At 44.3% G+C, this 13,621-nt stretch overlaps 2 protein-coding genes across 4 annotated transcripts; one reads left to right on the forward strand and one right to left on the reverse strand.

Moving 5' to 3' along the window:
* Positions 1–137: 137 nt before the first annotated feature.
* On the reverse strand, positions 138–10,039 carry TDG (thymine DNA glycosylase). 2 transcript variants are annotated; one of them, XM_072336155.1, is made up of 10 exons: positions 10,005–10,039; positions 8,406–8,554; positions 7,573–7,802; positions 6,991–7,060; positions 5,536–5,671; positions 5,358–5,440; positions 5,185–5,279; positions 3,415–3,586; positions 3,166–3,294; positions 138–2,222 (listed from the first exon to the last, which is right to left on the reverse strand). In XM_072336155.1, the coding sequence occupies exons 2-10, from the start codon at positions 8,497–8,499 to the stop codon at positions 2,083–2,085; spliced, it is 1,149 nt and encodes a 382-aa protein (XP_072192256.1). In that variant the 5' UTR covers positions 8,500–8,554; positions 10,005–10,039; the 3' UTR covers positions 138–2,082. The 2 variants fall into 2 exon arrangements, with proteins under 2 accessions (XP_072192256.1, XP_072192246.1); XM_072336145.1 differs by having other exon boundaries at positions 9,903–10,013.
* Positions 10,040–10,122: 83 nt separating this feature from the next.
* On the forward strand, positions 10,123–11,675 carry UQCC6 (ubiquinol-cytochrome c reductase complex assembly factor 6). Of its 2 annotated transcripts, XR_011905271.1 has the most exons (3): positions 10,123–10,276; positions 10,654–10,893; positions 11,019–11,675. XR_011905271.1 is itself a non-coding variant. In XM_072349046.1 (2 exons), the coding sequence occupies exons 1-2, from the start codon at positions 10,169–10,171 to the stop codon at positions 10,747–10,749; spliced, it is 204 nt and encodes a 67-aa protein (XP_072205147.1). In that variant the 3' UTR covers positions 10,750–11,668. The 2 variants fall into 2 exon arrangements, 1 of the variants encoding a protein (XP_072205147.1); XM_072349046.1 differs by having other exon boundaries at positions 10,169–10,276; positions 10,654–11,668.
* Positions 11,676–13,621: the final 1,946 nt, after the last annotated feature.

Raw genomic sequence — 13,621 nt, forward strand, 5'->3', positions numbered from 1 at the left:
TTTTAATAAGTAGAGTTCAGCTGCGTGATGATCATTTTGCAGAGTTTCTCTATTTGTGCAGTCAATGCATGACATATCCTGCAGCGTATTTAGGCCGCCGCTAGCAGGATGCAAAAGGACACTCAAAGACACTGTGATACGATTCCTGATTTTATTGTGAAACAGAGATTTAAGACAGATTAAGAACCTCTGGGTTACAGTAATGAAAAGAGCACCAGTCCCGAGGGAGTACACAGACTGCAGTAGTGAGAGAAACGGTCATTATACACATAACTGTATTTTATACCTAGTAGGTGCCTCTGTTCCAGAAGAGACCTTTCCCTTCAACTCAAACAGGAGAGCAGTACAGCAGTTCTGTACTACTGTGCTACCTCATCAGCAGTGCTAATTACATGCTTCTAATTTTGCTGAAAAATAAAACTGAATTGTAACAAATCCCTGACGCGAGGTACTTCGAGCACCTGTGGGAAAACGCCCATGTAAACAGCAATATGAGATACAGTACACTTTAAATAACAGACAAGACAAATCCTATGCCGTTCTGACAACACACGGAGCAGCTTTATGCTGAAGCTGATAAACACAATCTTAATGCACACTTCCTTGATTTCAGACTCTCAGAATTAAGCCACGTAATTTGGGACGAGAACTGTAAACATTGTGCCTGCCTCACAACAGGAGGGCAGTGCGTGAGCTCAGTGCGAGCTGTTACAGCAGGATTAGCATCTATGCCAACTGACTGCACTCAGTGCAGGGCAACTGTCAGCGGCTGTGAGGAAAGGACAAAGCACCAGAACAGGAACCTCTGACCGGCACCGAGTGTGGAGATACTGCTTGTATCTATTGTTCAAGTATGTGAAGCACCTTCTCTCATAAGATCATCAAAACGTGAACATTTTGATCAGCTTATTGCTTTTACTTCATCTCTTCCTCACGTGATAGAAGAGGGAAAGTAGGTGATGGTCAGGCACAAGCACAGAATCTCCTTTCTTTCTCAGTCACCGGTATTGGCCAAAGTTGTGTGTTGTTTGAGCAAGTTCCTCAGAAGAAAGCTGTAGTTCCAACAGCTGTCAACTTAATTCATGGAATAGCTGCCCTTGTCTTCAACTTAATACATTTTTTACGCATAAGATGCGTAAGAAAAACACCCTCTAAGGTCTCGAAGAGAAGTTAACATAAAAAACTGCTAAAGCACGATCTTCTTTCACCCTGTGCTAACTGTACCTGACACAAATCACATAACTGCAGGTGGGTTTTTACAGGGAACACACTCTTTCAATTCCCTGCCATATAAACTGTTCACTCGCTAAGGTTCAGGAGAAACTAATCACAAAGAAGTGACCGACAAATGCCACAGAGTTGAGAACCACTTTTCTTTTTTAAGGAATTCCAGTTCCTCACACTAGAATTTAAGAGAGAAAGAGACGGAATGATAAGAACAACTTATTCTAAGGCTAGAATATTTTAGGCCCTGTCCTGTGTGACACTAATTTTCCTGACCAGTGTTGAGTTGTCTCTGTTCCCTTAAACCTGACCATGGTCCAGTCACCAAACAGACTGAGCTCACTATTCCTGCCCTGAAGTGCAAAGGGAGTCTTAAAAAAGCACCATTTGTTTAACTGTGCATGATTAAAAACGCCACTTTGTATAAGGGTACACTTTCATTTTCCCCCTCTAGATATAAAAGGGCTGTGAGCTATCCAAATATTGACGCGTCAATAAAAAGTACACTGCTGCTCTTACTCCTACTTTACAACGCATGGAATAAAATTAACGCCCTAAAGAAATCTTCACAAACGAGAAAGCAGTTTGTCAAAAACTGCAAGAAAAGGCATACGTTAAATATAAAACTCATATACAAAAAAGAAAGGCTAACTTTTGTTTTTCTTTTATAGTTTGGACAGTTCCTTAAAATTACCTACTTCATCGATTTCAGCCTACCACACACTTATTTAGGACTATAATAAAATATCTAAGGGAGATAAAATACTATTAAAACGCTTCAGTTGGAGAACCGAGGTACCAATCTTGATCACTGCATTAAAACTGCAGCATGTATGCATAGCTGAGAAGAAAGAGCTCTCACGCATTGCTTCCCTCTCCTTCTTGCGTCATACCAGCACTGAACTCTGGAATCTGGTCTGCAAAGGACTGCGTCATCCACTGTCCATTAGGAACGTCACCAAAAGATGAGCCCTCGCAGTACTGTGGATTGCTTGGTGCTGAGAAACAAACAGAAATGAAGTACGGTTGGAAATGCAGTTGAGATCCACGACTAAGACAAAGCCACATGAAACCATCTAAAAAAAGATGTTTGCCATTTGTATCTTCCCTTGTACTTTTCAACTACCTACTCAGACTGCAGCTCAAACCCATTCTTTTTGAATGTCTGGTTCTGGAGACCCAGATCATTCTGCCCGTTAGCTTTGCATCAGCACTTCTTTGAACAACGACCTCAAGGGCGGCAAAAACATAAACTAAGAGTCTGAACATTTAAATGAATACTTTACTTTGCAGCATTTTCTGAGTAAAATTCTTCTTCTCAAAAGGACAAAATAGGGTCAGTATAACACAAATTGAATTTTGCGTCCTCACCGAGATTAGGACTAAAAACTCAAGACGCTGAAGAAGGTGGCAGTTCACTTCTGCCATTATTTTGTCCTTTTTAAATTTTTTAAAATTTCAATTAGTTGGTAGTATTTTGGGAAATAGAATTCCTGATATCACAGTTACACGTTGCCCAAGGAGGCTGTGGATGCCCCATCCCTGCAAGCATTCAAGGCCAGGCTGGATGTGGCTCTGGGCAGCCTGGTCTGGTGGTTGGTGACCCTGCACATAGCAGGGGGTTGAAACTAAATGGATTTTGTGGTTCTTTTTGACCCAGGCCTTTCTATGATTCTATAGTTACAGCAAGATTACTAGACTCATTTTTCTAGTCTTCAAACTGTATGGCCACTACACCAGCTATTCTAACACAGACATTACTTGGGAGTGTTCAAATACTCTTCTTTCATTTGCCCCACCAAGAACAGAATCATTTCAATTATCTGTCATGTCATTCTATGACTTCATTGCCTAAAGGGTAGAAAATTAAGCGTATGGAATGGTTATAAGAAATTATATAGAATGGTTTAAAGAATGAATGCCCCAAGCACCACCCTTTACCAGTTCCATTTGAAGAGAAATTGCACTGTTCGCTTTCATATGGTGCACGATCACAGTAAGCTCCTCCGTATGCTGCTTCATAACCTGGATCATATTTTTCTTCCTTGACAGCCATCTTTTTAGCATCCTCTGCAGAGAGAGCAGACCTCAAGTATTAAGAACAGGAAGCGTTCAAAGAACATTTTCACTAGAGAATATGTGAAAAACACAAGCACACATTTTAAAAGACAATTCCAATAACCACTATACCTTGTGCAAGCTGTAAGTCAAAGGTGTACTGCACCTCCTGCACCTCTGTGTTCGGTGCAATGCCTTTCAGCTGATCCCTTAAGTCTTTTAGCTTTATGTAATAATGAACTTTATCTTGTGCACGAGGAAACTGAGCACATCTTGCACTGGATGATGGCATAACGTAGCACAGCTTAGGAAAAAGAAAAATAGCATTACTGATCCCTAATAGTGCAACAAGAGGAACTGACAGTTAAGCTCGTGTTATTGTTTTAACTTTTTGCACAAACATCCACTGATACCAAAGATAGAATCATAGAATCACCAAGGTTGGAAAAGACCTAAAAGATCATCCAGTCCAACCATTCACCTATTACCAATAGCTCCCACTAAACCATGTCCCTCAACACAACATCCAGTCTTTCCTTGAACAAGATGTTTCTAGGACAGGATAAAAGGAGCTCATTTTTCCTCTCCAGCTCACGGCCTTGCCCTAAAGAGAGGGGCTGAGTATCAGCTGATGAAGCCAAGACAATTCTCACCACTCGTTTACATGCTGTAGGAGAAATGATACAAATACGTGTTACAGTAATTACAAGCATAAGCCAGAGAGGGAAGCACACTGCAGAACTCTGTGAACAAGCGGGGCTCACAGCCAGAAAGGCCGCAGAGCATGTGATAGTATGCAAAAACCCAAATCCAGCAAGAAAAGCATCACGAGTCAATAATTAGCCTTGATTCTTGGCCAAACGTGCCTATGACACACAACTTAACTGGAGCCAACTTAGGTGTTTCCGTTTCTGCTGGCAGCCCGAGCTAAAGGCTTGAAGTTAGTTCAGAAAAAAGGAATCCCAACCAACACATTTATTACAGATCAGTATTTATGAACAAGTACTTGGAAAGAGGGTTATTCATTTATCGTTTCCTTCAAGTACATTTCCTGAAGAAGTACTTAAGAGCGACCCAAGAAAGAAGCATTTTATCACCAACAGTTCTTCAGGTTCCGATGGCAACACTCCATCATTAGAGAGGGACAGTTTAAACCACTTAAACTTGAAGCACTAACAATTTGGGATGGGTAAAAAAACACCCTAAAAGTCTGAACTGAGCAGATGATAAAGCTCTGGAATAAGCTGCTTTGGCAGGCAGTGCAGTTGCCTTTGCTATTAAGAACAGGTTAAACAAACCTATCTGTGATGATACATAGCTGGTCTCTTGGCTACCTCCCAGCACCAGATGCCCATGATAAACAAGTACCTTCCAGTTGTAGATGCCTATGATTAGTGCACTCTTCACCAGAAAAGTGCTGTACCTTAAGCATCCAATTTAATTTCAAGCTGCAAATCAGCTTAAGATGACTGAGGCTGACTGAAGTGTTTGAGCATGCTCAGAGCAGGAATGCTGCAGTATGAAAGCTCAGTCACTGACTTCCTATTCTTTTTTCCTCAGCTGTGGCTCCTAGCATTAAAATTCAGTAGTATTAGCGTGCAGGTAATCGGATGTAGATAATCAGATGGAAGGAGATGACAGTTACAAAAGCACACGTGTTTTATTAATATGTTAATAGAAAATGAACTAACCTACTAACCACAACACAGCATTTCCAAAAGAATATCTGCCCACCTGATTAAGCTGCCTAAAAGACGTGCCTGAAAATGACCCAATCCTACTTTCTCCAATTAAATAAAAGCCCTTCAGGTTCCTCGTACTTTGACATTGCTGTAAGTGGGTGTAAGCACTAAGATTTCATTAGCTGTGAAATAACCAAAGAAGAGCGATTTCAGTACTTACAGTTTCTGTCTCTGGTACCTTGTGCGGCTGCAATCCAAATTCCAGGTTCTTAACTCTTATTCCAAAAACTTCCCTACTAAAAATTTCATAGATACCTGGAAGAGGAAGGCCAGGATGAGCGGATAAAAAAAGGCCACCCATAGAACAAATTCATTCAAAATGAGGATTCTCACATTTTCCATTGAAAGCTGCTATACGAGGTTTATACTTCTGTAATTTCTGCATCAGAATTCGCCCTCCTTCTCGAAACTCTTTACTGAAAGACAAAGTTAATAAAACCAAAAACTTGAAATTATCATCAAAACACCATTAATTCCTTAACAAGCACGATATTCTCTTGTGTTCTCCTGCCTGGAGAGGTCTTTGCTTCCAGGCGTTGTCCTTTCCACCATATTAGTAAATCCAATCCCATATTTATGCGGTAAGGTGTGGTCATCCATATGGTTCAGCTGTTCATTACTTAGACCAGACATGAAGAGACACTTCCCTGCAAAAGAGGAAGATTGATATTCACTTTTAGAAACACACAACAACAAGAAAAAACACCGCCGCCATTAAACCATTGGCTACCAAGGCACAGTAACAGATCACTGAAGGAGAAGCCTATGTTAATAGAGAATCAGCTAATCTGGGGGAAACAAAGAGGTAAATACAGTAAGGTAGCTTTCTCTCACATCTTCGCCACTGCTTTTTACTGCACTTGGCCTCTCTGACAGTATCCACCGACACCTGAGAATAATATTTAATATATAAAAGCATAGTTTGGATGGTGTGCAGCGTCAGACTCTAAGTTAACCACACGTACTTCCTAATGCTCCGCCAATCTTACAACTGCTTGGATTTGTCACAGCACGTACATCTAGTCTGCTTCTTGGCAAACAAGGCTGTTAGATTAGCTCATCTGCAGAACACTGGGAAATAATACAGGATTTACTGGTCCGCTGGGTACCAGAAGTTTTTTGGCTGGAGTATCACAGGGCTGCAAATCAGCCTGTGTGTGTGGAGTTCCTTGTTACCACAGCTGGAATGAAGCCTGCTGCGCAAAACAGTGTCTTGCAACTGAGCTCACAAATGACCTCTCTCTATGGGAACATGCTGCAGAAAACGTTATTTAAACAGAAAAACAGGCTAAAAAACTGTCTGGAGAATCAGGTATGCTACGTATGCCTGCTGGGAAATGGCAGCGGCCACTGCTTCTTCTTCAGTTAGGAAACTCGTTGAGTAGAAATGAATACATGCACAAGGAAGAGGACTTGCTGAAACGCTTCCTGAGCAAAGCATGAATAGCTCTGTTGTGAACTGATGCCTGCTGACTTCCCCTTGATAACTCAAGAGCTAATTGCTTGATTTTTACTCCTAATCATCATAGTATCATAGTATCATGCGTTGGAAGGGACCTTAGAGATCATCGAGTCCAACTCCCGGGATTCGAGCCCTCTAGTGTAGCAGAGCGGCAGTTTTACCCCTTGCGTCACAGGGGGGATTTGAACCCGGGCCCTCTGGTGTTGCAAGCGGCGGTTCTAACACCATGTGCCACCAGGGGTGCACATTAATGTTGCACATTAAGAAGTTACTTAGTAATGCAATCCAATAAGCTGCATTTACTTGACAATTCTGAACCTTTCATTTTACTCCTTTTTACATACGCTATTTGTTAGAAAAAGTTATGGCGTTTCAATTACTCTCAGAGTGCTAAAAGCAAAATCCCTCTTTCCACACCTCCTCAAAAACCAACCCAACAGCTTAATTTAAGCACCACAAGTTCTAACAGTTCTGCAAATGCCATAAATAAAAGAGAAAACATACAAAAATGGTTTCCAGGTCCAGGGTAATGATGCCCTTTGTAAGCCGCCATCAAGCCAGGGTTTATACCAATCTGCAAAGCAAGACACAGCCCATTTTAATGACTGGAACATGGCTTACTGTTCAGAAGTGTAAGTTAGAGGAAGGAAGCCTATTCTACTCTCTGAAGTTACTGTCGGTAAACAAAAGCACGTCACTGATATCCTCCAGCATTGTTCAAAAACCTGACAGTTTTACAGCAGGGTTTCATTGACGTGCAATGCCAAAAGAGCAGCCTCCTAGCTTGCTGCACAGCCACTGCTGCAGCCCTTCTGGTGAGCTGTCAAGCAATGTTATTTCAGGACTGTGCATTAAATGTAAGCCTCAGACTTCTCAGAAAGCCGAGTTACATTGCTACGATTCTTAACAGAAAATGCAAAGCAGCTGTACACACTGGATGCGGTTTAGAAACATCACGGCAAGACCTTGCAAGGTGAAAGTAATATAGATGCATAATGAAGGAATGTAAATCACAGCCACTGTGGCAGGACTGTAAAACATGGCACACAGCGTTTCTACCTCATTGTGTAACTGTGAGTTACTCACTATTACGATGTCCAGATCGAAGGTCAAAATATCAGGTAAAGTCTTTGTCAGAAGCTCAGCTTCAGACACACCATTAAAACGGTCCACTTTTCTTTTCACTTTAAAAGTATCTGTGATCTTTTCCTGTTTCCCTTTCGACTTGGTCACTTTTTCCTTCTTAGCAGCAGGCTTTTTAGGTTGCTTTGGCTCAGTCGCTTTGGCTTTTCTCTTCCTTCCGCCCTTTTTAACTTCTGAAACATAGTAAATATGTTTGTTGTACATTCCTAAGGCTACAGCATGGACATTCAAACAGCAAGAACTATGCATGTGACAGGCAACTACGCTGACTTAGGATACAAACCAACAGCAGCCTCACGGGTAGGCCATGCTGTCTGCATGCTGTACACAACAACCTTTTGGAGACAGTATTCTAGTCTACCATGCACTCCTCAGCCTCTGAATAGGAGAAAGCATTGTTGCAAATCACAAAACGCATTGAGGGCTGCACACCCAAAGCAACAGGTCTCAGGGTAAGGTTTGAACTTGTCACGACCACACAGGAACTGAACACTGCATCAACTCCTCACAGTTCCTTGTTTACAGAGCAGCCCAATGCACCGTGCAGCAAGGTAACGTAGGAGAGCTTGAGGGTCCAAGGTTTACTTCTCACCTTTTTCATTCTTTGGTAACAAATGTTATTACGCAAATACAATTAATTGATACTTTCTCAAAGAATATCAAGAAAATGAAGCCCAGCAGCTCCAAAGCAGGTGTTTATTGAGACAAATACATCTCCATACGTTTATACCAAATGATTACTAAGGTTGTTAGCTCCCTTAGCCTTATCAAACTACCTTTAGGAGGTTCCTGAGCAAGGTTTGGCTCTGGAATGCTCTCTAGAGTCGGCTGCTCAGTCATGGCTTCCATGGTAGGCGGTGCAGTCATCATCTGGTGGAACGGAAACGTGTAAAAAGCTTGAGCTTGCTGGAGATAAGCGTAATATCTTAAAGAGAGAGAGAAAAGAGGCATAAATCAACTATTTAGGAATGTAGCGATGTACCAAAGAGGCTGTAAACATCGACCTTTATCAAGACCACCAAGCAGCCACTCACATTCTCCAGCTACTCTATTAATGAGGCAGTAAATTAGTCAACTCCATTACGAAGTCTAGCTGCTTAGCAGCCACCAAGTACTGCTACAACAGCCCAGCTCTCCCACGCCTGCTATAAAGTAGCAATGTTAAGGACAGCACCAAGCTCCCTATAACACTGGGGAAAACTGCCTGCAGCCCACGTTAGCCACCTCAACCCTCTATCCAGCTTACCACGCAACTCAGTTAAAACATTCTCTTAATGCTACAGCAGCTACTTTGTAGGCACTTTGTCCACACACTGGACTGCTATGCAAACACATTGAAAAGACTTCACAAAGAGAACATTTTCAAGAAATAGCTTTATCACAACTCTTCGTAAACGTATCAGTTTTTAGGTATATAGAAACGAGGCCGCCCTTGAGACCGGAAGGAACCATTCTTTATCACGCAAAGGATATTTAAGTACCACTCTATCCATCAGATTTATGCCAGAAGAGCCCATGGACATAAGGGCAGGATGCTAACTTTGAGATACTATGATACTATGACTGTCCTGAATCAAGAATAAATTTGTCCTCAGACCACAGAATCATAAAGACTGGAAAAGACCTCTAAGGTCACCTGGTCCAACCACCATCCCATCCCCACCATGCCCACTGACCACATCCCTCAGTGCCACATCCACACGGCTCTGGAACACCACCAGGGTTGGTGGCTGCACCACCTCCCTGTGCAGCCACTGCAGCACCGCTCTTTCTAAGAAGAAACTGTTCCTAATATCCAACCTGAGATTCTCAACCTGCCAGACTTTTTGGCTCAGCTGCTGGATCAGTTCCACTTTATAGAAAATGCAGCTCCTGAACCAAACAAAACCGATGGTTGGATTTACATTAGGGTGCCCAGCCGAGACTTGAAGAATACGGTTGATATCGTACTAAGCGAGGAACAGAACCAGTCAGAGAAACACGAGGGGATCTAATTGGAGGACGCTCTCTAACAAGATGCCTTCACAGTCCCTCAGCCCCCCCTGCGGCCTCCTCACATCCCCGCGGCCTGTAGCGGCGCTGCCCCGCCCGGGAGCGCGCCCCATGCGCGCCCCCCGCTCTGCGCTCCCTCAGGACGAGGGGAGCCGGGAACCACAACAGGCCCAGTCCCAGTCCCAGTCCCGCTCCCTGTCCCGGTCCCGGCCCCCCAGCAGCGAGAAGGAAAACGACGCGCCCCCGCGGCGAAGCCCCATCACGGCGCTGCCCCGCGCTACCTGCCCAGTTCCTCGGCCTCCATGGCCGACCGCGGCGCCCCTCCGGCCGCCATCGGGCTATTGTCACAGCTCCCACCCCCCCCACCTCCGATCCCCACCGACCTGCCGGGCAGCCGCGAGACACGTGATCGGCGCCGGCCAATGGCAGCTCGCGATTGGGCAGGCGGGGGAGGGGTCGGCGGAGGAGCAGCCGGAAGTTGCGCGTAGGAGGCCCGGAAGGGTGACGCGATTCCGGCGCGCCGGTTGCCGGTAGATGGTAGGCCGCCATGCCCGCGGGTGTGCCCTGGTCCACTTACCTGAAGACGCTGGCTGCCAGCATGCTGGCCATGTTCGCAGGAGCAGAGGTGGTGCACCGCTACTACCGGCCCGACCTCGTAAGTGGTGCCGTCAGTTACATCATTTATAAACGGGAACGGAGTCTCTTTTTCTGCCGCCGAGAAGAAAAGCGTTGACAGAGATGTTCAGCTGGTGCCTTGCAGCTGTGCATCAAACAGCCACGGGCGGCTTTGTGCCTTTAAACGAGCTGCCTGTGCTGCCTGCTCCTCCTTTAACTCAAAGCGTGCTTTGCAATGGAAGGCACGTTCCAACCAGGTGACAGGTAGATGCTGAAGCTGTTTTGCTTGCAAACACCAGTGCGCTGTGGGAGCTGCAGTGGCCCTTTGGCTGCGATACTGTCTCTTACAGTGTTTTCTTGTGAGATCAGCTTGTTTTTTCCTTCCACGGCAGTGACGTCTCCCTCTGCTTTTAACAGAGTATCCCTGAAATACCTCCTAAGCCTGGAGAGCTGAGAACGGAGCTGCTGGGTCTGAAAGCGAGGTCAGAAAAAGCTGAAGCCTCACAGCACTGACTGCAGGTTGCTTTTTGGGCTCGAGAACTACGCAGGTTGCACCAAAAGTCACGCCTAGTTATTGCCACACAAGAAGCACAAGAAGAATATCCTTGCATGCTACAGAGCACAGCACCCAGCACCTCGCTGTGCTCACATCCACGGGTTGGTCTCCATAAGCATTCACAAGCGTTGATGAATGTCACTGGGTGCCTTTTTAATCCACCTGGAGGAACTCAGCGATACACCTTTGCTTTATATGTGCTTCCTCTGTCCGATGCCATTGTCAGATAGCAGAACACCGATGAGAAGGTTCAGCCTCTGCTGCTACACCACCAACATCTGCATCTGGCATCATGGACCAGCACAATGGCATGGGAGGCATTACTTTTGGAGCAGCTGGTATAGGACAACTGCAGCAGTCAGTATGTGAAATACTTCAGCTTCTTCTTTCTTAAAAGCAGAATTATATGCAGCATATGTTAAAAATAAACTCATGATTAATTCTGTTAAGAGCATAACACGTTGTATGCCCAAACATGAACGGTTTGGTTTAATCCTGATTTGCAGTGTAAATATTATAATAAAATGTAAATAAAAAATGTCAACTTGTGCTTGGCCGCATCTAGTGGAGTTTGAACCTTTTAAGCTGATGCCTTCATTTCAGCTGGGCTCATCTTCCTACTCGCTGCTACGGTGTTTTTGATGTAAGATGCAAATAATGCTGGTAACAGTTGCTGAATAGTGATTCCATCAGGACGGTTTGGCTTCTGCTGCACTGCCAACAAGAAGCTGGTGTTATGTGAGGAGCTGGGAGAGGATACAACCAGGACGGCTGCCCCAGCTGCCTGAAGTGTCACTGTTTGGCTTCCCTGGGAGGCGTTCACATAATGGGTCCTGATCTCCTGGAGGCAGCTGAGCAGCTCCCTGCTGATTGGAAGCCGCAAATAAAGCCCTCGTTTTGTTTTCATGCACTTTTACTTCAGCTAGTAAATGCTTTTACATCAATCCAAGAGATCCCTTGCTTCTACCTGATTCCCTTCACCCCCCTTCCACTGAGGGGCTGCGAGTGAGCAGCTGCATCCTGCTGAGCTGTACCAGGGCTAAACCACAACAGCTGATTAGCAAGGAGAACATGTTAAGCCTATAGAAAAGTCAAGTTCTATAGCCAGGCATTAAGTCCTAATGAGCTTATCTGTTCTCCTGTAGTAGAACCCCACTGGGCTGTTGGCATTTCTCACCCCTGTAGACTACACAGCTCAGTTTTGTTCAGAGTAACATAGAATGTAATACAAAAAAACTGTGGCATGGACAGAGTGAGTGTTTCTTCACTAGAGCACACAGAACTCCTAATACTGGTTTAACTGCCACAGCAGCAGCTGCTACATGGGCTTTGTGTTACTGACAGGAAGTCTATTTTGGGCTGCTGGGTTGTTTCAGTTAAAACTGAGTACACAGTTACAGATTACACCCAGATTATGTATATGGATGTACTCCATTATGTATTATGGCTGCTTTTGATAGCCATGAACGTTCAAAACTGATGCAGCAAGTACAGGCTTACTATTCAGTCCTCACAGCGTCTCCACCAAGGTTTTATACCCAGAATTCAGGAATAATAATAGCACAAGGATCTACAAACAGTTGTTGAGAGCATTTTTTACATCTGTTCCAGCTGTGAAGCATATGGTCTTTTTACATATACTTGTGTAAGGTGGGATATTTGCCTAAGGAAAAAAGGCTTGATGTTTAGTTCTTCTCCCTGTCACACAGCTGTTTGCAGCTCATCATCCAGAAAAGCAACTGAGGAAGGATATTATCCTCTCTTCCCCCATGGAGTTCATGCTGCAGCCTGAGCTGTGTGTCACTAGAGCACAGTCATCTTCGTTAATGAAAACAGTATAAAGGAGGTAGTGATTCCATCTCACACACTGAGTCCTATTCTAGCTGACAGCACTTTCAGTTGTCCCTTTAAAGAGTCAGGATTTACTAAGCCTTACCCTGAGTTACTGTCATTGTATTACCCCCATCATTCTGCCACTGCCTTACAGCAGGAGATGCATCCTGCTTCAGATGGAAGGGCTGCAGAAAGTGTGATCACATACATTCAGCTCTCTTTTTCCACATGGCTCCCGCTGCTAATGGAAACCAAACGGCATGGAGTACATTGTAGCTCTTGGTGGAAATCACTGCCCTGAGTGCCCATCTAGTAGCAGCAAAGCTGTCTGTATGCCAGGTTTGAAGAGCAGCAGTGGCACTCCCCTAAAACAGTATAACAGCTGCAGGAAAATAAATGGCCTCAGTATTGACTGCAAAGCTTCTTCCAGCAGGGAGACCGTTCTATTGAGTTGACAGAAATAACTAAAAAAGAAACCAACCCAAACCTTAATAACTGCATCCTGTGCCTATTAATAGCAAACGCTTGTCACTTAAGGGTAAAGAAAGCATCCGGACCACAGCCATATTGCACATGGTATCCTCACATGAGGAAGAAGCACAAAGCGTGACTATGAAGCGCTCTCTTTATTATTTCTAAAATGCAATCAGGGCATCCTCAAACCAACCAACGCAATGAGAACTTCAGCCATGGAACAGAGCAAAGTTTGTTTGGAGCCTACAAGGAGTTAACAAAGTAGCTGAACAATCCTACACTTCTAGTAACATCTGTTAGGTTTCTGAGCTGCAGTAACAGACACACAGAAGGCCTGAGCCTCAGTTGCTACTCATCATGTCAAACACAGAATGTTTCTTACACATTAATGAATGTTTGAGTTCGTATTTCAAGCTCTTATGTTCCAGATTCACGAAGAAATCTTTTAGGAAGCAGTCAATCAAAACCTCAGAAGCAGCTGATTGTTGCGGAGCACAAAGTGAAGCTGCACTTGGCATACTA

Source organism: Excalfactoria chinensis, chromosome 1, assembly GCF_039878825.1.
Source record: "Excalfactoria chinensis isolate bCotChi1 chromosome 1, bCotChi1.hap2, whole genome shotgun sequence".
Lineage (NCBI taxonomy): Eukaryota > Metazoa > Chordata > Aves > Galliformes > Phasianidae > Excalfactoria > Excalfactoria chinensis.

Bases quoted from the DNA above. Each gene is read 5' to 3' on its own strand.
- UQCC6 (XM_072349046.1), top strand. From the start codon at position 10,169: ATGCCCGCGGGTGTGCCCTGGTCCACTTACCTGAAGACGCTGGCTGCC. The intron at 10,277-10,653 runs GTAAGTGGTGCC...TGCTTTTAACAG, and splicing joins GCTACTACCGGCCCGACCTC to AGTATCCCTGAAATACCTCC.
- TDG (XM_072336145.1), bottom strand. From the start codon at position 9,955: ATGGCGGCCGGAGGGGCGCCGCGGTCGGCCATGGAGGCCGAGGAACTG. The intron at 3,587-5,184 runs GTAAGTACTGAA...CTTTTTCCTAAG, and splicing joins AGGTACCAGAGACAGAAACT to CTGTGCTACGTTATGCCATC. The intron at 2,223-3,165 runs GTAAAGGGTGGT...TTTGTTTCTCAG, and splicing joins TTTCTCTTCAAATGGAACTG to CACCAAGCAATCCACAGTAC.